The sequence below is a fragment of the Garra rufa genome, chromosome 16 (genome assembly GCF_049309525.1).
Source record: "Garra rufa chromosome 16, GarRuf1.0, whole genome shotgun sequence".
In the NCBI taxonomy this organism is placed as follows: Eukaryota; Metazoa; Chordata; class Actinopteri; order Cypriniformes; family Cyprinidae; genus Garra; species Garra rufa.
Genome location: NC_133376.1, coordinates 18,644,407 through 18,667,232, shown reverse-complemented (window position 1 = coordinate 18,667,232; position 22,826 = coordinate 18,644,407). Strand labels below are relative to the sequence as shown.

The 22,826-nt window shown below is 36.5% G+C and overlaps 1 protein-coding gene across 1 annotated transcript in view; it reads right to left on the bottom strand.

The window, feature by feature from the left end:
* unc5a (unc-5 netrin receptor A) overlaps nt 1-22,529 on the bottom strand; it is a 279,601-nt gene extending 257,072 nt beyond the window's left edge. The window contains exon 1 of the mRNA XM_073820581.1: nt 21,945-22,529. Within this exon, the coding sequence (XP_073676682.1) occupies nt 21,945-22,035 (91 nt within the window). The 5' untranslated portion in view covers nt 22,036-22,529. The remainder of the gene's footprint in view (nt 1-21,944) is intronic.
* Between the last annotated feature and the right edge of the window lie 297 nt (nt 22,530-22,826).

Below are 22,826 nucleotides of genomic sequence, written 5' to 3'. Positions count from 1 at the left end.
CTGGCAGTGTGGTGTTTAGCCAAACAACAACAAAACTCCTGAAGCAAATCTGAATCAGTCATACCACACCTCTTAGAAATGTAATTTAGATTTTCCATATAAATAGAAATTGTGGTTGTTTTTAATGAGGCGAAACCCCATAATGATGGCATTATAAGTCTATAAAGTGCTGTAAAAGCCTACTGGGTAAAATCCAATCTCAAAGCCTATAAACAAAAAAAAAAAAAAGACAACATGACTCAAACAATATTAAATAAGTTACAAGGTTACGGGTTACAAAACTACACAGTGAAACGAATTTTTGTAAAAGTTTTGTTTAGCTTTTATTTTTAATGTTTCTTTATAAAGTTTGACATGCTGAATATGAAAATCATTATGTATGACAGAATTGCATAATCAAAAATAAATAAATGCATTACCAGTCAAAAGTTTTTGAAGATTTTTAATGTTTTAAAGAAGTCTCTTCTGCTCACCAAGCCTGCATTTATTTAATACACACATATATATTTATATATTTTTTATGTAATTTATTCCTGTAATCAAATGATAGATTTTCAGCATCATTACTCCATTACTATAATTACTTTTTTATAATTATTATTATTATTATTATTATTATTATTATTATTATTATTATTATTATTATTATCAATATTTAAAACAGCCCAGTACATTTTTTTCAGGATTCTTTGATCAATAGAACGTTCCAAAGATCAGCATTTATCTGAAATAAAAAATAAGCTTTTGTTAACATTATACATTTAAAAGCTTGAAGTACATTTCTTTTTATTATTATTATTTATTAATCTAAGGAACCTAAAAAAAAAATACTCAGCTGTTTTTAACAAAAATAATAATGCATATATTTTTTTAGCAGCAAATCATAATATTAGAATGATTTGTGAAGGATCATGTGACTGGAGTAATGATGCTAAAATTCAGTAAAAATATATAAATAGTAAAAATATTTCTAAATTGTACTGTTTTTTTTTTTTTTTTTTTTTTTTGTTTTTTGCCGTACTTTGGATCAAATAAATGCATGTTTGGTGAGCAGAAGGGACTTTATTTAACATTAAAGAAAATTTCAATTTTTTTTTTTTTTTTGCATATTGCAAAATAAGAAATGTTTTTTTATAATTTATAAAACTAAATACAAAGTTTAAAAAATTGGCATCAGTAAGACTTTAAAATGCTTCTGAAAGAAGTTTCTTGTGCTTACCAAGGCTGTATTTATTTGAAAAAAATACAGTTTAAACAGTAATATTGGGATTTTTTTTTAAATAACAATTTTTGGTTTTAAAATGCTATTTATTCATGTGATGGCAAAGCTGACCCCAAACTTTGGTAGTGTAATTTAAATTATTATTAAATTTGTTTAATTATTATAGCAACAATATATATAACAATATTATAACTACAGCACTCAAATGCTAGCCAATCAGAAAACACAGAGGTGAATCTCTGTCAGTTTCAACCAATGGCAGTGGAGATTGGGGCGGGAAAACCAAGTCAAATCTGCAATCGAATCCAAGGCTTAACATACACCGGCAACTTTACCATTGAGAATTGTAACAGATTTCTCACTGGATAATTTAGATCAGTCTTGGGCCCTGTGTCTCACCTAGGGCTGGGCGATATGGCCTAAAAATAAAATGACAAAAAATCCGATTTACGATTTACAGTTTTTCTCAATTGCTAAAACACTATAACCAGTCTTTTGAACTAAAATTTCAAAACTATAACGCCATTTTTGAAAAAGCACACCCATTTCCCTAAACTATAAACACTATTCCCTGCTTTGACACATGAGTTATATTTGGTGAACTGTTACTTCAAAACTCTACACACAAATCCCTGCATTTCTCAGTGCTTACACCATGAGGTCATTTAGAAAGCACAAGCATTCAATATTGTTCACTTAAGTCTGCGAAGTTTGAGCTCAATTAGCACACAATTACCCAACTGGAAACACTAGGAGTCAAAATTTAGCACACACAAATCAGAACCTTCGATGGAGATAAAAGGGTAAAAGTTTTTCTCAGTCACTTTGGTGCATTTCTCAGATCAGAAATGAAATATACATTAGTGCAGTTTCAGTTGCTATTGTCATGTTGCTCAAAATGTATTATATACTGTAGTTCTCTGTGCAATAGTCTTACCCCTCAAAACATCAAGTCACTAGCTCATCGTATAAATCATTACCTAAATGCAAAATATTTGATCTAGTTGTCCTAAACTGTCAATCATATATTCTACACATTTCTATTAGACTTTTTGTAAATTTGCCATGAATTATTCAAGTGAATCTTGACTTTCACTAATGAAGATAATATAGATCAACCAATGATTACAGTAAGCAGTTCTCTGAAATAGATCAAAGGTACATCTCATGAACCTTCCATTGGAAAGCATATAGACAGAGGACAACACCGGAGTTAAAAATTCTGACAGTGGACTTTCTTATTTTTATTTTCACCTTTGTGCTTGTGCTTGTTCTTTTTTTTTTCTGTTTCACAAAGACGTTGTGTGCTTTTATTTTATTTTTTTTATTTTTTGTCAGACCACTAGTACAAGTGTAACTGTGAATCCTATCCAGTCTTTTTCAATCAATATCCCACATACAGTAATGTGTAATTTTGAAGAGGAAGAGTAGGAGGTGAAAGAGGAAGAGGAGGAGGAGAAGGAGGACGATGATGACAACAGCATGGAAGAGACAGAGGAAGAGCAAGGGCAAGAAGACAAGCAGTCTCATATATTTTAGTTGATGAGTGCCAGGGTTGGATCAGGCATGCAAGAGGATTTGACCCCTGCTGCCTGGCCAGGGCTAATTTAGCCTGTAATGCTGAAGAGGTTCTTTGGCCTGTCCCAGACCAAAGACAGGATGCTGGGCCGAATAATTATTTTGTTGTTTTTTGCTGTTTTGTACTGTACTCTACATACATTAAATTAAGGAATAAAACACGTGCAAAGGAATAGATTTGTTGTGTTCATCATGTGAAAAGTTTTTTATTTGTATTGTTTTTGTAGTATTGTTTTAAATTTATCTCATCAGTGTGTAAAACTGTGTTGTAGTGTGTTTGTTTTTGAGGATTTGTGTGTCATGCCTGAAAGCAAAGTTTGGTTTTTCAGCAAGATTGAATTGTTTTGAGTAGAGAGCTTCATTTTGACCTCAATATAGGAAGTTTGGGGAAATGAGTTAGGAGTTGTGGATTTGTGTTTAGAGTTTCGCAAATAAGAGGCACAATTTCAAGAAATGTGTTTAAGCAATTGAGAAAAACTGTAAATCGATTTTTTCCCCCCTACTACTTTTAGCATGTAAAGAAACCCCAGCTTTTCCACAATATATATGGGCACCATATATTTTGCAATATACATAGCAACTGCATCAGTGATCGCTTTCCACCAGGCCCCATTCTTATCATACCAGACACAGTAAATGTTTGTAAGACAAATAAATATGAGATGGGAGGAAAATATATATTTCCATGCTTTTCTCTTGCACTTATATCGTATACAAAAATATTAGGGCCGGGACTCGATTAAAAAAATTAATCTAATTAATTAGAGGCTTTGTAATTAATTAATCGAAATTAATCGCATTTTAATCGCATATAAATATTTGACCTGAGAACAGTGAAAAGTAAGTTTTTTTATATGGATTTTTAGTATACCATTGAATAATGACTGAATACATAAGCTTAAGCAACAAAATATTGTTTATTTTTGTTCTACCAAGTCCAACAGACCAGTGCAATATTGCCAATATTGTAGCAATAGGCTCGATGTGCTACAGTGATATGCGAATTCCTTGTTGCATAGCTTGCACACAACCATGCTCTTATCGACGCTTCCATCCATTCGTTTTTTATAACAAAATTTCCCATCCACAGGGCCAACCAAAGCGGTCCCATCAGCTTTTTTGTCCATGTTCACTGTGGTTTGTTTTGCTGCGTCCCAATTGGCCTACTTATACTATGCCCTATAAGTATGTACTCTTTCTGAGAAGAAAAAAAAAGTACATACTTTTGAGTTTGTAGCAGAATAGTAGGCAAGCTTTGGGACATATACTTCGTCATAACTGCTTCTTTAAGGGACGCTCTGTTGCTTAGTTACCTGAATCCTGTCACTGTTTAAACTGCCCTGTCAATCATCACAGTTAACATTATCTACATTTCGTTTAATTTAATTTCCTACCGTATTAGAGAGAAATTAAGAGGCACGTTCTTTAACGAGTCTTTCATGCCGAGAACTCTGCTCTTGTGTTTGCATAATTATGCATTTAAACATTAATGACCAAACCTATCATTATAAATGTTGCTGCACATGGAATATAACACGGATAACATTTAAAAAATATTTTTTATCAGGTTACACACTGATTATTTATCACTCAAACCCCTTTCTCTACCTGTCCGTTGGTCGCGCATATCCTTCATGTTTGTAGTTTTTTAACACTTTTTATGCGTGTTTGTAGTTCTAATCGAATCCTCGTTCACGGCTCAGTGTGTTGTGGGCAATATTAGCCGTTAGAGTGTGCATTGATCGTTAAGTAGTAGACCATCCGGGAATCTTTGGAATACTTTTTTAAACATACTACGATTTGGGACATATACTATTTAGGACGGACGCAGCTTGTCTGAACAACGCTAGTTGGTGCTCCAGTATAATCGGTCCGCCGAATCTCATCCAGTGAGAAACGTTCCGCGGTGCAAAACTAAGTGCGATTAAAATGCGTTAAAAAATTAACGCGTTATTTTTGTGTAATTAATTAATCTAAATTAACGCGTTAAAGTCCCGGCCCTAAAAAATATACAATTTTGAACGTAGAAATATTAAATGATTTAAATAACTGAAACGATCTGCCAGCAGGTGGTGGTAAGACACTGATTTAATTACTGAATCATTTCATTCATTTGATTCGTTTGAACGGATGGTTCATTCAGGAATAAAGCAAGTGACTCTTTATGAATGGGAAATTGAATCATTTCACTAGATTCGTTTAAAAACGCACGTTCCTTCATAAACGAAACACCGCTGTGTTTGAGTGGAGATGCGCAGCGGCTCAGCTGTGATTTGTTTCAGACCATTTTTGACGACGAAATAGAGCAAAATCAGGCAATAGTGTTATAGTCAGACAATGTAAGTAACTTAATAATAACTTCTTGTTTATTTAACTGTTATAATAAATCAATATCTCGTTTACAAACTCCCTTAAAAATGATTAAAAGCTGTCACTCAGCTTAGTTCGCAATCTCACAAAGCTCTATTATAATAAACAAAGCTACTGCCTATTCAGTCTCTTATTTACACTCTCTACACTTGAGATACATTAGTCAACGTGCAAAACACATGGAAACCTTTCAAGCTCCACTCAGCGCAAATACTTTCTTTTTAGTCGCACCATTGAGAAATTAGGTCGCACTCTAGAGCCCTGATATGCAAATAATTCGCCTTTGTCTTCAGTCATCTCTCTACTCTGTTTATGTGGTAAGTGAAATTGTATGTACTGTAATGTAACAGGCTAACTTGCTAGCAAGCAGCTAATCATGTCCCCTTAGTGACTCGTGTTATTTTACCAGAACGCGCTATTTGTTTTCCGTTCTGAATACAGTGGTTAATTATGCGCGCCATCATGTGGTCGGACAATATTGCCTCTTAATTATTCTGCCATTGGTGCAATTGTATCTAATATTTTTATTAAAAAATCGCGATACCTCGATTTTATAAAAAATTAAATCGTCTTAAAACGTAAATTCGAATTAATCGAAAAATTCGAAAGAATCGCCCAGCCCTAGTCTCACCTAGTTGCATGTTGACAGCAACATTGCCCAAAGTTGCCTGGCAACATTGCTCAAATAGTTGCCCCGTGTATCATCGGCCTAACATCATCTTTAACTGAAATAAAAAATAACCAAGCATTGATCTATTTCTCTATAAAAAGGAAGGCTATTTCAACTGAAAGGCAGGATTTTCATTCTACAGCTAAGCGTCACAATTTCCAGTATGAGTAAACCATCCTTCTTATATTGTCTCTGAAGAAGTATACTAAAAAGGCTTGACTAAATAAAAAAGTAGCCAAGTCTGCTATTGAAAATGTTACACTTAAACCACATTAAAAACACAATCTCTGAATAAGCCTGAATAAAGGCTTTTCACCATATGTCTGTCTGAGCCAAACACTTAGGATAGAGTACATTTGTGAAGCACCACTGAATCTCAAAGCTCTTTGTGCTCTAGGTTAATTCATGAACGAGAGGCTGAGATTGTTATCACCTGAGCTATACATAACCTAATTTAGCATCAAAACACCTCCTATTCTGAGCGTTTGACTATTTGAGAAACATATGCGTCTAAGTTTAACAGTGTGAGCTTTATTGAAATGATTCAGCGGGTGAAGCCGCATGCTTACCAGCTCTTCACTGGGTAATTAGGTGGCCCGAGCACTGTGAATGAGACAATGCCAGGACACCTCAACTCTTCCCAGCATGGTGAAGTCTTGAGTAACCACAGTGAGTCAGGGAAAGAAGAAAGGAGATGATTCATAGAGCTCTCAATGAAGACGCTTCGTTGAGACAGAAATGTTTCAGCGATGTTTCTTACACTAGGAGCTGTGAAAGTCTGGGCTGGAAATTGAATTGTTTTTAAAATAGCAGCAAACCACAATTTACAGGCAGGAGGCTGCCTACTTGGGTCATACGGATAATTTTAGCTATCTGAGAAAAAAACAAACATTTACAGTAGCACTGTAAAAATTAGGTTATTAATTTTTCCAGTTTAATGGTGTTAAAAACATTTATCGCTGTTAACACAAGGTCGAGTGAGGGAAAGGTACAGGTGATGAAGGAGCTTTAGTAGTACAACAGTGAACTGTGGTCAGCTGAGATGTTCTCAGGCATGTCAGTAAAAACTAATTTACCTGTCCTGTCAGCTGTTATACTGTGCTTGTAGCACACGCACTTCAATTGCACACACAGATATGACGGCACACGCTGTAGGCTGTATCATTTCATATTAAAGTGCAAATGAAACTACAAGCATGCGTATCAGATTCGCGTCACGTTCAGCAGAGGCAGCTCTTAAAGTAATAGCAGTCAAATAACCTAATGAAGAACAAAAGAAAAAGAGGAAATCAATAACTTTTGTTGCTTTAGGGATTAATGTATATTTAATTTAGTATTTAGTGTTTGAAAACTTTATTTCCTTCTTGCTGAAGGGCACAGGTAAATATCACATTTATTATAATGGATTTATGTGAAGATTGTTATAAGTTCTACTTAAAACAAGGTTCAAATGCTCACCGATGCTCCAGAGGAAAAACCATGCATTAAGAGCCGGGGGGTGAGAACTTTTGAAATTAATGGAGATGTGTAAATTTACCCTGATTTTCAAACTCAAAAAGGTTTCACCCCCCAGCTCTTAATAATTTTTTTTTTTTTTTCCTTGTGGAGCATCAGTGAGCGTTTAAACCTTCTTTAGAAGTTGAGTCCCACAGTATGAAAATATGGATCTTAAAATTATACAGTCATTGTTGGAAAGGGTTCAAATAAAACAAAAATGCTGGAAAATGCAGAATTTGTGGGACCTGAAGTATTTTTCTGAAGAACAGCAGACAGTTTAACAGTTCAGGACAAACAAGGGACTCATGAACAACATCACTAAACAACAACAACAACAACAACAACAACAACAAAACACAGCTGTGGCCTATTCAGTTAACAACACAGTATTAAGAATCAAGGGGATGTAAACTTTTGAACGGGGTCATTTTATAAATTCAACTATTATTTTCTATTGTGGACTATATGTAAATGACTTTTATGTAAAATATCGTATTCATGTGAGTACTTAATAAAAAATAATATGCATTTTGTATGATCCCTCTTATTTTGGTAAAATAATTAACATTTTGCGGATTCTAAAAGGGGGTGCAAACTTTTAGGATATTAGGATATTAAGTAAAGACCATGTTCCATAGAAATATTTTGCAAATTGCCTACCGTAAATATATCAAAATGTAATTTTTGATTAGTAATATGCATTTCTAAGAACTTCATTGGACAACTTTAAAGGCGGTTTTCCAAATATTTAGATTTTGTTGCACTCTCAGATTACAGATTTTCAAATAGTTGTATCTCGACCAATACTGTCCTATCCTAACAAACCATACATCAATGAAAAAGCTTATTTATTCAGTTTCAGATGATGTATACATGACTGGTTTTGTGGTCCAGGATCACATAAGAATTTTGCGGTATATTCCAAGTCTTCTGAGCCCACGTAACAACTGTGTGATTTTCAGTTATTCACTAAAAATAATCCCTCTGCAGCTCTGAAATACTATCCATTCAAGACATTCAAAACTGCTGAGTTATATTACAAGCAAGCTGTAAGTGGCGTCAATGACGTCAAATAAGGGTAATAACTTAAATTTCAGTCTATTCCTGACACAAAAATGACTCCAAAAAAAGAATATCATTTTAAACTGCCATCATTTTATCGTAACTGTTAATATTTTTTGACAGCAGCATAATGGCAGAAGCTGTCAGAGTAAAAAAAGAAAAAAACAGCAGTTGCCTGTTGCCTTTTTTTGGTTGAGGGTTTGAAGCTTTGGCCAAGGGTAAGAATTTGAGTAAATAACTTAAATTTTAGTCTGTTCTTGACACAAAAGTGAAGACATGTGGACTACTTTCAAAGTGCTTTCATTGTGTTTTTGACATGGTCACAATGAAACTTTAAAATTCCCTTTTTGTATTCAACAAAAGAAAAAGTCATACAAGTTTGGAACGGCATTAGAGTGAGCAAATGATAATAGAATTTTCATGTTTCAGTAACCTATGACTTTAACACTTGAAAATATCTTCAAAAACAAGATCGACCTTGCTAAGGTTGGTTGGACCTATAAAGCCCTATTAAAAAAAAAAAAAAAAAAAAAAAAAATCAAATAACACTGTAAACCCATGGCAACTTCCTGTGTACAGACCATGACTGAAGCTGAAGGGAATATTCGGGGGTTAACTACAACTTAATGTCTAAAGACAGCATTTGTGGCATGCTGTCAATTACCGCAGCAATAATTTCATCGTAATGCACTTACTGGAAGCCTCGCAGGCGAGCTGACAGCGGCACGAATAAACGATTAAAATAAACATTAAGTTGTAAAAAAAAGCAAACCTTTAAGGCTTTGAAGTTATTAAAAACAGCAGAAATCCATTTACATTGGCAAACTCTCTCACTTTCTCCAGGATGCATTAATCATTATTAACACTCCATTTCTGCATTGCACTTAAATATTATAATTTAAAATGTGCTAAAGATGTATGACAATCACTCGAGAAGGAAGATGGCACACTGTCCTCTAAGGACAGGATGTGACATAATGAATCATTTGGCACTGTACAGCCTTTTTATTGCGGTGACATCATATCCTAGGGTTACAAACACCTCACATAAAGCATGAAAGAGGTTCACATCCACAGTGAGAACAGAAATTAACAGAAGGCCCTGTTAATTTATATGATCCAGCTCTCAAATCCTTTCGCCCCTAGAGACTTCTGCTGAACATGAAGCATCTCGGCAGGCCGTTTCTGAAAATGTGTGTCATTTACACTGAAAATTAATCCTGGCTTTGTTTAGGAGGAGCCAGGAGATGCTGTAGCACTCAAATTGCGTTTAAAGAGTCTCAAGAGTTGAATTTGTAAGAATGTATCTCACCGTCATCCATAACAGGTTTTCAAATCAAGCAAACAATGCTGCTTGTATCCTCTCAGTGCTAAAAGACAACCCAAACGTCCTACACTACAGCTCATTCAACATGCATGAGAGCCAAACACTAACATGAATTCATAATTTTTCGTAAATAAACCAAAACATGTTATATGGCTGAAATAATACGATCAAAGTCCACACATTTTAGACCGCACACACATTTACAGTAAACACATGAACCGACTGTCTCCGTATGCCATTTCACGGAGGCACGAACAGTCAGGTCTCTAAAGAACGCCTGTATGACTAATGAGCCCCATGGGTTACTATAAACAAAGAGAAAGCGACGAGAGGACCACCTTTAAAGGTCTTTGAAACGAACTGAAATCCTGCGCTTTCAGGGATTAAAAAGTATAGGCTTATAAGAAAAAGCAAATGACACATTTACAGTATTCATTAAAATCTATAGGCTGTGCAAAGTCCCAGAATGAGCAATTCTGTCATGATTAATTATACAAGCATGAAGTTTTAAATCTATTTCAATGGCTTCGCTGCTCCTAACGTCCTTGCCAAGAAATGCTGCTTCTCCGTCTCAAAATCTGAAATCTTGACCACATTTCACATGCATCCCGAGCTTAACGCAAAGGGCTGGCATCATTTTTATTCTCTGTTAAAGTAAAAGGAAGAAAATTAAATGTTTTACCCACACACTTTTCACAAGCTAGAGGCTGCTAATAAAAATGGTTGCCAAAGGAAGTAGTAAACGTGCTACTTTTGCCAACCCTGAGTCTTCCAAATGAATATATTGTCATTACAAATGCTAGTGTGATGCTGACATCTACCCTCACAAAAGATTTACCATGGTAGCTTCTGCCAAAATACCAGTTACCGCTGTTATTGTTCTACTGATAAATCAGAAATTAAAGCTGCTCTTAACATTTTTTGGACTACTGTACCATGTCCTAGATATCACTAAAATATGTGTCAGAAGAAAGCAAATCCATTTCTGTAAAAGCCTTAGGCTTTGGCTTATTCTTAAATGTGACCCTGGACCACAAAACCAGTCATAAGGTAAAATTTTACAAAACTGAGATGTATACAACATATGAAAGCTCAATAAATAAGCTTTCTATTGATGTATGGTTTGTTAGGATAGGACCATATTTGGCCGAGATACATCTATTTGAAAATCTGGAATCTGAGGGTGGAAAAAAATCTAAATACTGAGAAAATCACCTTTAAAGTTCTTCAAATTAAGTTCTTAACAATGCATATTACTAATCAAAAATTACATTTTGATATATTTATAGTAGGAATTTTACAAAAAATCTTAATGGAACATGATATTTACTTAATATCCTAATGATTTTTGGCATAAAAGAAAAATCTATAATTTTGACCCATATTTTTGCCTATTGCTACAAATATACCCCAGCGACTTAAGACTGGTTTTGTGGTCCAGGGTCACAAATGTGAAATAAATGTAAACTATATCAAAAATAATAAAAAGATCTAAATTAAACTAATATTCAGTGAACAGTTCATATAACTCTAATCTCTGTGACACTGACTTTCTAAAATATTAAAAGTAAAACTGTGTTTGTAATAAACACTGTGTTATTGTACATTATTAAAATTATTGTTTCCCTTACTGCCAGGCATTTTCTCAAAACAAACAGAGCCATGAGACTATTAGTTTTGGCTACTGCTTGTTGATTCTGGCAAACATCCGAGTGATCTGACAGGAAACAAGGCGGCACTGATTGTCATGACAACGACAAACTTTAATTTTATGCGACATTGCATTTTTACACACTATCTGGAGCTGGCACAAAAGGCGCTTTGTAAGAAGCTTTTAGATTCTGTTTTATTTACCTGTTTACTGATGACAGTGGTGGCTAATACCAAATTACCATCATTTACTGCAAACAATAACTCCAGACAGGTGTAATATTGGTCTTGGGTGTCCCTAGAATGTGTATGTGAAGTTTCAGATCAAAACAGCCCACAGATAATTTATAATAACATGTAAAAAAAATGTTAGGGCGTGTCTAAAAAGAGCTTTTTGGTGTGTATCCCTTTAAATGCAAATGAGCTGCATATTCCCGCCCTGTTGTAAAAAAGAGGGCATAGCGTTTACACCTCTGCTTTGCATACATACAGAAATAAACATTTGGTAGAAGCAACATGGCTGAGTGTGAGGGAACTGTACATATGGAATGCCAAACACACCGAAAGTGGGACAGCACAATGTTACAGAGCTTGCACCAATTAAAATGATCAATAAAAAAAAATGGTTAGATAACATGCGCACACAAATCTGCTTAAAATGTTAGCTGAGCACTATAACGACATGATATTCACAAAGCAGTCTGGAGTGAAATGATTTGCAGACATAAACGTAATTAGGTAGATTTTGAGGCGCATTACTCAGTGGCTCAGATGTTGGGAGTAAGTGAAGACTCTTATGTTCAAGTCTTACATCCAAACACAGAGCAGGTATTGCTTACGAGACATGTTGCAAATGCTTGAGCATGGAGAAAATGAAGGACAGCTATAGTCTGTGTAATTTCATATTAAAGCGTGAATGAAACTACAAGCATGTGTATCAGATCTGCGTCACGTTCAGCAGCGGCAGCTCTTAAAGTAATAGCAGCCAAATAGCCTAATAACACAGCTGCTGTTAATTCTATTAGTCAAAGAACAAAATAAAAGAAAAGGAAATCAATAAGTTTTGTTGCTTTAAGGACTCATCTATATTTCATGTAGTGTTTCGTGCTTGATCATTTTATTCAATTTCTGTATATTTCCTTGTTGCTGAAGACCAAAGATAAATATGAAATGTATTATAATGGATTTATGTGAAGATTGTTTTAAGTTCTACTTAAAACAAGGTTCAAACGCTCACTGATGCTTCAGAAGGAAAAACCATGCATTAAGAGCCGGAGGGTGAAAACTTTTGAACGGAATGAAGGTGTGTACATTTTTCTTTTTTTGCCTAAATATCATTTTTTTTTTTTCATTTAGTACTGCCCTTCAGAAGCTACAAAAGATGTTACAGAAGCTACAGAACATGTTTCCCAGAAGAAAAAAGTTAAATTTACCCTGATGTTAAAATGTAAAAAGTTTTCACCCCCCGGGTCTTAATGCATGGTTTCTCCTTCTGGAGCATCAGTGAGCATTTGAACCTTCTGTAATAGTTGCATATGAGTCCCTCAGAAATCCTCAGTGTCAAAAGATGGATCTCAGATGGATACAGTCATTGTTGAAAAGGTTTCAAATGCACAAAAATGCTGGAAAACCAAATAATTTGTTCATGTTACAGCTGTTTGAGCGTGTGAAAATGGAGTACAGTGTACAACCAAACACAACTCGCTGAGGGCGGAAACTATGGCAATGCAGAACTGTCAATCAGCCTACATGGGCGGGGCCTAAACAATGTGACATCACACTGCATTGAGAATCAAAACCGCATGCTTAATGAGACTGGTTTGGTTTAATGAGGATTAAAAAATAAGGAGTGGGTGGATTTGTATCATTGTGGGATGGTTGTGTTCACATACTAACAAAAGTGGGTTTTGCATAATAGGTGTCCTTAAGAATTCTAGCCTTTTAAAATCACAAAATGTAACTACTCAAATACAGAATGAGGTTGCATAAGTCAGCAAAGTGTAAAATTAAATATTCAGATTTTAAACATCGTTCTTGTCTCTGAAAAGGGTGAGCAGATGTTTTGAGCTGGCCGTTGCATTCCCTGATGACTGCTGAGTGAGGGCTGAGCTACGGCCAGTGTTGACTCAGTTGAATTGCCAGCCCGAGGCACAACCGCATGGAATATGAACGTAATGAGCAGAGGTCAATAGGTCTCCTTCCCTGTCAACATCATCACTTCAAGAGGACACGTTTTGGCCGTCTTTGAGCCAACCCGCCCTCAAATATCCGTGCCATTAGAGAGCTTATACCACCTCCATCCTGCCTGAGGTACTTTCCATTGACTTGAGACATGCTCATACAATCAAATGGTAATGCTAAAACAGGAAAACACATGCCAACACACTATGATGTAAATCATTCATACACAACAAAAAAATGAACAGATTTTTTTTCCTTAAGAAAATGTCATAAAATGCCATGTGTGCTGCTATGCAGTCCCAAAATGTTTCTTAAGAGTGTTGCTAGTGTACTCGAGTTGTTGCTTACCTGCTTGGCCAAGTTTAACAACCTCACCCTTTTTATGATTTATGAAGGAGGAGGAGGTAACCATAACAACAGTACTATCACAAGTACTGTCATTATGTATTGCTTTATTATAGATTCATGTCACAAATATAACCCAAAAAAACTTCCCACTTTATATAAGGTGGCATTAACTACTATGTACTTACATCAAAAAACAAATACAATGTATTTATTGTGATCATACTGTATTGTAAAACACTTTTGCTGCTAAGGTAAGGTTAGGGACAGGTTTGGTGTTACTGTACGGGTCAACAGTGTAACTATAAATGTAATTACAGAAAATATTTACAGACGTAATTACATTTTTTTTAATATAAGTACAATGTACGTGCACGACAAGTGCATTGTATCAAATTTCAATGTAAGTACATAGTAGTTAAGGCAACCAAATATAAAGTAAGACTGAATAACACTAAATAATATAGCAGACATTTAAAATTCCTTTTAAAAAGCCACTTTTAGGTATCATTCATGCACTGTGAAGTTCAATACATTTTTTATACTATTTTGATTTTCTAATCTCTAACCTTGAACAATAGTAACAGAAACGCTTATGGAATAAGAGTATAAATATGCTCGTATGATCAGCCTCCTTACTTCCAAGTGCAATATAAACAAAGTTTACAAAGAAACCTCAATCACATCCAATATCAAGATCTCAAAGAGCTTTGCTTTAATACCCAGTGGTCTAATAAGTTGAGTCCCTGAAAAGCATTTATGTTTGCCTTTATGATTACAAGCAAGCAGGTTCTGAATTGATGTTAGCCAAGAACAGCAAAGACAATTTTGTGCACTTCAAACTCACAGAACACAAGGGTCAACCGAGTACATTAAACTCAACAAAACTCATCCAGAGAAGCAATATGTGAAAGAGACAGTCTGAACTCGAGAGTTTCATTAGCCCAGTAGTGGGCAAAATATTGATAGGACGCACTGTCATTCCTTTTGATGCTGGAGCAGTTATGCAGTTCAAAAGAAAGCTCCACCCTTACTTGTATTATGGGCTGGCTGAGTGTTCAATCTACATCACGGTAGTAGTCAAGACAACGCTCCCTCGTGGAAGCCCTCTGGAAGTCTCGTGTGTTGCCGCTGCTGTGCGGCGCATACAAATAACAATGTTCTGGATGCAACTTGGACAATCTTAAAAGCTACAAAAGGACCCAGAGGAGTTGCATAAAAGGTGGGGATTGAACACCTCCGTGTTTAACTCTACCCTGTCGTTGATTGATGGCCAATTAAACAGTTAGAGGGTTATTGATCACAGGAGAATGAAGAGCATCCCCAAACAACCTTAAATATGCTGGGTGATGAACCACAGATGGGCTGAGAGCAAGCAGAACGCCACAGCAAATTTTTCATGTTTATGTTCTCCATCGCCACCGAACAAACCCTATGGAGTAATAACAGTTGGAAGAAAAAATTACCTCTTTTGTTGCGTTACTATTGCGGGACGAGGCAAAGTGCTTGAGTCTATTGAGTATTCAAGCAGATGGTTCATCATTAAAGCGGACAGATCTTACTTAGATCTCGCAGTCGGCGAGTCAAGCCAAAAGCACCTTGGGAAATGCACTCTTATCTCTTCGGGGAGGGGCATTCACCCAAGGCTTTCATAGACTCTAGTGCTCACAATGTGCTGAGAAGCAGTGTCTGCACATTAAATGCATCTGCTCTCAAGGTCAACAGTACTCCAGCTTTCTCTGGCCACTGACAGCACCTCGGGGAAGAACACGATTAGTCTCTCTGGTGACAGCGCTGATCTTTGGTTCCTCCTGCTGACCGCATCCTTTCTGAAGGGCGCCGCCATGCTTGCAGGAGGGAGCAGGTGCTGAAGCCCAGGACGGGACCAATGGGGCCTACAACAGAGATTGTGCTACAACACAGAATTCCTCTTTAGCAATGGTTTCTGTATGCAATATAATTAAGCCGTCCACCATTTTGGTCCATTGATCCAGTCTGAAGTCTATATCATCAATAGACGAAGATAATATAAGATTCAGTCATTATCTAGGTATCAATATATATGGTGCTGGAGGCTATCATCAACTATAACTATAATTTATAATTGACTATAATATTTAAAGGGGTCCTATTATGCTCTTTTACAAAGTCTTTGTTTTGTTTTGGGGTGCACTAGAACATGCTCTCATGCTTGGTGGTTCGAAAAATGCATTATTTTTCACATAATTTACATTATTACAATAGCTTTCGCCCTAGCCTGGCACAAATGGCTCGAGTAGTTCCAGGTTTGATGATGCCTTCCAAAAAACGAAATGTGTTGTGATTGGTTAACAGTAGGGCTGGGCGATTAATCGAAAAATAATCGAAATCGACATTCAGAACCTATAATCGATCAAATGTTTCCAGGTCGATTATTTCGATTACTTTCCCTTTAAAAACAGTACCGCGTGTGGAGTCACGTGACCCCGCTCCGTTACGTTATTCCGCCGACATGTCCATGGAGAGCTTAAAAAATTTACAGGATATACAAGAGTAATTTCGTTTAGAAGACAGTGCTTATTTTCTACTTTGAAAGTGCATTTTCGGTTTTCGGCCGAAAGACTTTTATCACCGAAACAACACGGCCGAAACAGTATGTTGACACAAACAGAAACCGCAGCCTGCACGTGCTTGTCTGAAGCAACACGTCTGCGGTGTGGACGTTTTTCAGCATATCTGAGAAAGACCCACGGATAGCGATTTGCAAAACTTGTTTTGCCGAAATTTCTAGAGGGGTTGTGTCTGCAGTCGTGCGTGCAGTGATAAGAGCAGAGATCGAGACAGATGTAACAGTTAGCTTTCAGTGAGTGAAAAACATTAGCTTTATGTTAGTGTTACGTCACAATATTTTAAAGATATGTCTTTTCATACTGTATTTTTATTAATATTTATGTTTTAAACCATGGAGGTGAGCCAATGGAGATCACACAAGCAACGTGAAAACTGCACAATGTTAAAATGAAAGTGAAAACTGATTTTCAGCATCTGACGTGCATTCTCTCAGAGACAACGAGAGACGATTATACTTCATATGCTGATATTAATTTAGTCCCCTAATATTTTCCTTGTGCCCTGAATATGGTGGGAAACGTATAAAAAGAAACGTATATTGTGCAAGGTTTGTTTCAGAAAATCGGTTCTTGAAATAAAGCTCTTAATTTTAATTGAAAACTGCAGTGTTATCTTAATTTGTGTTCTGAAGATGAAAGAAGGACTTACAGGTTTGTAACAATACAGATGCTGTTTGCAATAAATTATCATAGTTACTTCTAAAAGGCCATCAATGGAAAAAAGATGCTTTTTGCAGCAGAGGTTAACTCAACCATGCTAACCAGACAAACCCTGACTCTTTCGATGGTTCAACACCCATTTTAAAAATCAAAAGACCCAAAACCTCAACTCCACCCAATTATTAGTAATCTACATGTGTTTAGCTGAACTGAAAGGGCACATTTCTGAGATCTGATGCAGTGTGATAGGAGACTTCCCCCACCCCAAAGGTTCGTGTCACACTTTCTCATGTTCTCCGCCTCGCCTCTCCTTCTCTATTTGCATTTGACACTTATGGAGAAGACATATATAGCAGTGTGAGATAAGAAAAGACCACATTTGTCATCAAATGGAGCATGCTCTTGGATTATGGAAAGCCAGCTGCTGTTGACTTACACTGTTTGCTTTTTCCTCATCTCTGTTATACCATTTCACGCCTCTCCATTCATCAAACTCAAATACGGCTATACATATATATGTGTAGAAACTGAGTGTGGGAGTAATATACCATCTATTTAAAAAAAAAAAAAAAAGGTTAAGATTGTTGTGAAATTGTAATGTGGCCGGTGTCGAGTGAAATGAAACACAACAAAAACGGATTTAATCACGTTCCGCTTCCGAGCGCTTCCCGCGAACACTGCTCTCAGACATTAATCTGTTCAAATCTTCCATTTCCCGCTGAAATTCTCCATTGCTTGATTCTTTCAGTTCTTGTACATCATGAAAAGTCATTGGTTAGCATCAAGAGCTCGACATAACAGCAGAGTCCTCTCTTTACATGCATCATTTGATTTTATTGCTTACAAGTAGAAGGACAAAATTCTTTTTCATCATTTCTCTTTCATTTTTGACACACACATCACCATAAAAACACCCTGCGAATACCGTGTACACTGAAAATCTGGTATGGGCCTAAATAATATTCAGTTCAAGATAAAATAATTTCCCCTCAACAACAAAAAGGCGAGAACGCTATTTTCCAAAACGCTACTTTCATCCTAATTGCAATAATCCAAATGATGATCTCGTTCCTAGGGTCTGAGGGGCCTTTGAGAAGCTTCTTAGCCACATAAGAAAGCTTTTGAGTTTCACTGCACCCCAAAACCCAACCCTTTCAATGAACAACCAAGCACACTAACAGCGATGCCAAAAATCTCTGAAACAAGCCCACCACAAACTCCAACCACTAAAATCCCCTGCCTGTTTCTCACACACACAGCAAAAACAGCAAACCCATTATATCACTCCTTTTCCGAAGAGATGGGAACAAACAAGAAACTATACTTTACTACAGGGCTGTGTTGATTGCATGACTGATTCCTGTACTTCGAGTGTGGACTGAATTTGATGAAGTTGAAGTTGTGTAGATATGCAGGTATAATACATTCTCGCATATACGATTTGCCATGTTGGAGTCCTTTGACTTGTGGTTGTGTGTGTGTGTGGTCTAAATATTGAGAAAATCATCTTTAAATTTGTCCAAATGAAGTTCTTAGCAATGCATATTACTAATCAGTAATTAAGTTTTGATATACTTATGGTAGGAAATTTACAAAATATCTGCACTGAACATGATCCTTACTTAATATCGTAATGATTTTTAACATAAAAGAACAATTTATAATCTTGACTCATACAATGTATTGTTGGCTATTGCTACATATATACCCACAATTCTACTTTAGACTGGTTTTGCGGTCCAGGGTCACATATAAACAAAAAAAAATAAAATACTAGATGTTAAATACATTTTAACCACAAGGAACAACTTTCGTGCATTGCAGGTCGGTTCTGATACGACCACAAACAGCAGGCATGAAAAAAATGCTTAATGCCGACAAGAAAAAATGATAACACTTTACAATATGTTCATTAAGTTAACATAGTTAAGATTAAGTAAGAATGATTAATACTTCTACAGCATTTATTAAACGTAATGTTAAATTCAGCATTTACTTACGCATTATTAAAATCAAGTTGTGTTTGTTACATTAGTTAATGCACTGTGAATTAACATGAGCTAACAATGAACGACTTTTTATAACATTAACAAAGATGAATAAATAGTGTAATAAATGTATTGTTCATTGTTCGTTCATGTAAGTTAATACATTAATGTTAACAAATGACACCTTATTGTAAATTGTTGCTAAGTTTTGTCATATTTTGCAGTTCATTGTAAAGTCTAAATTTAAGGATATTTTGTTTACTTTCCTGCAACAGAAAATTTTAGTACTGTTCCGGGTCAATATAAAATCCAGAAGCAAAACCAACAGAGCCACTAACACAGACTATATAAGAAACACACACACACACACACACACACACACACAATGTGCTGATTCCTTTTGTCTACATACTGATGAAAACCCTCCTGTCGGCTCAACGGTAGCTGATCTCCCTGAAGGCACCACATTGTTCGAGGAAGAGCTCTGTTCTGTCTCTTGTGTTCTCTCTGATGAAGACTGACAGGGCGACCTTTATTTTTGACCGGATTATGTTTCAGGGGAAAGACAAGTTTTTTGTTTTTTTTTTTAAATAGGAAAATGCACCGTCAGCCAGTTTCTCCCTAGCGAGAGCACCTTGTGTGATCTTCTATGATCTTTTGGACTAACAATGTCTGCGAGCACACGTGCTTCCATTATTTCCCCTCCATCCAATTTACATTTCCTCCTCTTACAAGTCTGGAGAATAAGAAAGTTCCTGTCTGATCTTTTCTCATTTAGAAGCGAAGCAAGATAAGTGTCCTTGACAAATTAAACAGAGCATGCGAAGATGGTGGGAATTTAGGGCATTTTTAGCGACGCCGTGCAATCTACTTTTAAAAAAAATCTCCTTTTGAACTGACGTTTGAAAAAATGCTGAAATGCCACCGTATTTTTTTTTTTAAATATGATTCCCTGATTCCCTAAGGCATGATTGTTTACCCTGTCTTAATTTATGCGAAATCCTTCTCTAATTAATGCTCAAGAAAATACCCTCTTAATTTAGCTTTCGCATGTAGAGGTTCCTAAAGCTAGACTGATAATTACACAACTTTTAACAAGTTAGTCCTCTGTCCACAACAGAGAGGGGGCAGAACAATGTAAGCCGAGTGTGAAATTTTGACAGTGCTCTGAGGATACTCATCAGCGGTCCCCAGCTGGGCTCTGTGGTGATGATTACTATAAAACCTCCAGAAGCGCAACCCAACTTTCCCACAGTCAAGTTTCCCACAGCCACGACCTTCCTTACTTCTCTTACTCTCTTGACACAATGTAATACAGATCTCGGCAAGCCCAAACTGGTCCACACAAACACATTGTGGGTGGACTAGGTCAGTGTTTCCTAACCTTTTTTGTTTTATGGACCTCCACAGCCCAAATAAGACTTAAGCGCTCTTTGATCCATACCAAATGCTGTCAAAAATAAGCTATTTTTAACTGATTTTATGCTGGATGGCATTTCGAATTACTGCTAATATTAAAATGATCATAAGAGCTAATCAAATACATTAACTGAATCTATAAACAGCCTTGAATTTGTTTTACAAAGGAAAAAAGCTAAATCTCTTTGGGCTACAAACACCCCTGGTTGGGAAACACTGGACTAGGTGACTGTGATTCTGTAACTGTAATTATGTCCAGTCATGGACAACAGGTTAAAGTGTTATTTGATGTTATTATGATGTTATAATATGGAACAGCCTACAGTAATAAGCTGGAAAAAAACAACTACAGCACTGTAAACAAAGGTTCGCAACACAATATGAAATATCTCCCATTAAAAATATGACATTAATGAATTCTAATATGCATATCCACGCTGATTCTTATGAAAAAACACATAAGCTGGGTGTTTTTGAAACGCTAGGTCTTAATTTTGGCTGTGGGAGTAATAATAAACAATCATTTTTTGAGCAACCGGTACTGACAATGTCATATTTCTGGCATTGCAAATAAATACAATTCTAAAAAACAAAAGTATCCATAATGAAACCAATTTAGAGTGTTTAATAAATATTAAAGCTTTACATAAATAGTAAACCTGTACTTCTTTCCTTGTAAGGCTATAATGGGTAGCTAACCAAGACAAGTGCACGATGTGTGATGGGAGGAGAGCACGATTATTTCTGCACGTTCTTTTCCACTGAGCTGACCACGAAAGCATCTTATATGTCTGCACACAACAAATGTTCCCTGTACCGTTCAATGACCGTACAGGGCTCACTGTACTTCGTAAAGCTGTCAGAAACACTGCCAATGCAGCAAGAACGGATGAATGTCGGCGCGTGTCGAGTACTTCATTCAAGCTGACGCTCACAGAAACGCAACGCGGAATACAGGGCGCAATATTCAACAATATGTATATGTTTAACAGATATGGTATACATTTCTAGTCATTTTCAATTCAACAAACCTTTGGTTTCATATATTTCTATTCGTTTCGCCGTAGCGTCTCAGGCGCGCCGTGAGTCTCGTGTTCGCAGAAACATGTCAATCAAACTTACTGCATGTTCAAGTTCGTGAATAGGTTCTTCGCCTCTGTTAAAAGTAACACTAATATGACAATTTAGGGCAGACTGCTTATTTGGAATACAAATAAACCCCGTGAAATGTTATATTGTCTTCTTATTCGGGAAATCACATCACAAAGGGAGCCAGCTGCTGTGTGTAAAAGCAATTACGCATGACTTACGCATGGCTTTATCAGTCGAAACTGAAAGACACCTTTATAAAATGAATTAAACTCACCAGTGAAGGTAAATCCGGATGAAAACAAGCAGATCCATGTGAGTACAAGCCCGGATCTCCAGCGGACAAAGGGACCCAGGTGTAACGGCATCTTTATCACCTTCTCGTTCAAGTTTAAGTCAGTAATATCTGCTGATGAGCTGCGAAGAGTATCTGCTGTCTGTCTAGGTTTAGTTTTTGTAATATTAGACCGATCAGCGCATTTATAAGTCCTCTTTCAACACATATCCTCTTCCTGTACCTTGGCCATCAGTGCGTCTTCGTTGCTCAGAGACAGCAGCGCATCACAGGTGTGGTAAATAAAGACGCGACTCTAATTTCTTCAGCTCACTCACCCACATGCACACACTCCAGACGTGTGAAGAGAGCGAGCAAACGTCCTCACTCTTCTTCGTCTTCTTACTCTCCGCTGCAGAACAGTTGCTCCGGTGAAGGGAACGGTGGATATTGGCTTCAGAGCGCGAACATCTGCTGCTACAGCAATGCAGGAGTGAGGAGACGCGATGTATAGAGCAATGAGGGAGCAAAACCCGGAGCGGAGTCCAGCCCCTTCACTGGAATGGAGTGCAGAGACGCTTGGATACGACGCGGCATGTAAGCGAATAAGTGAATAAGGCGCCTTTAAAGTGCTTTATAAATAGACGAGACTGGCGCTAGTTGTCACACTTTTACCAAAGTGAATATGTTTAAGGGTAGGTTTGTTTTAAGCGTTTAGTCGTGGCTACAAAAAAATAGCTACTTTACATTTTCACCGTTACTGCCCGGGAAAAAGATGAAGTTCCTTACACAAGTAAACATTTTTTGTAAACAGCGGCTCATGTGGTTTAGGATGTCATAATGTAACCTTCCATTAAAGAGGCAATTCTAGACATTCAACAGTAT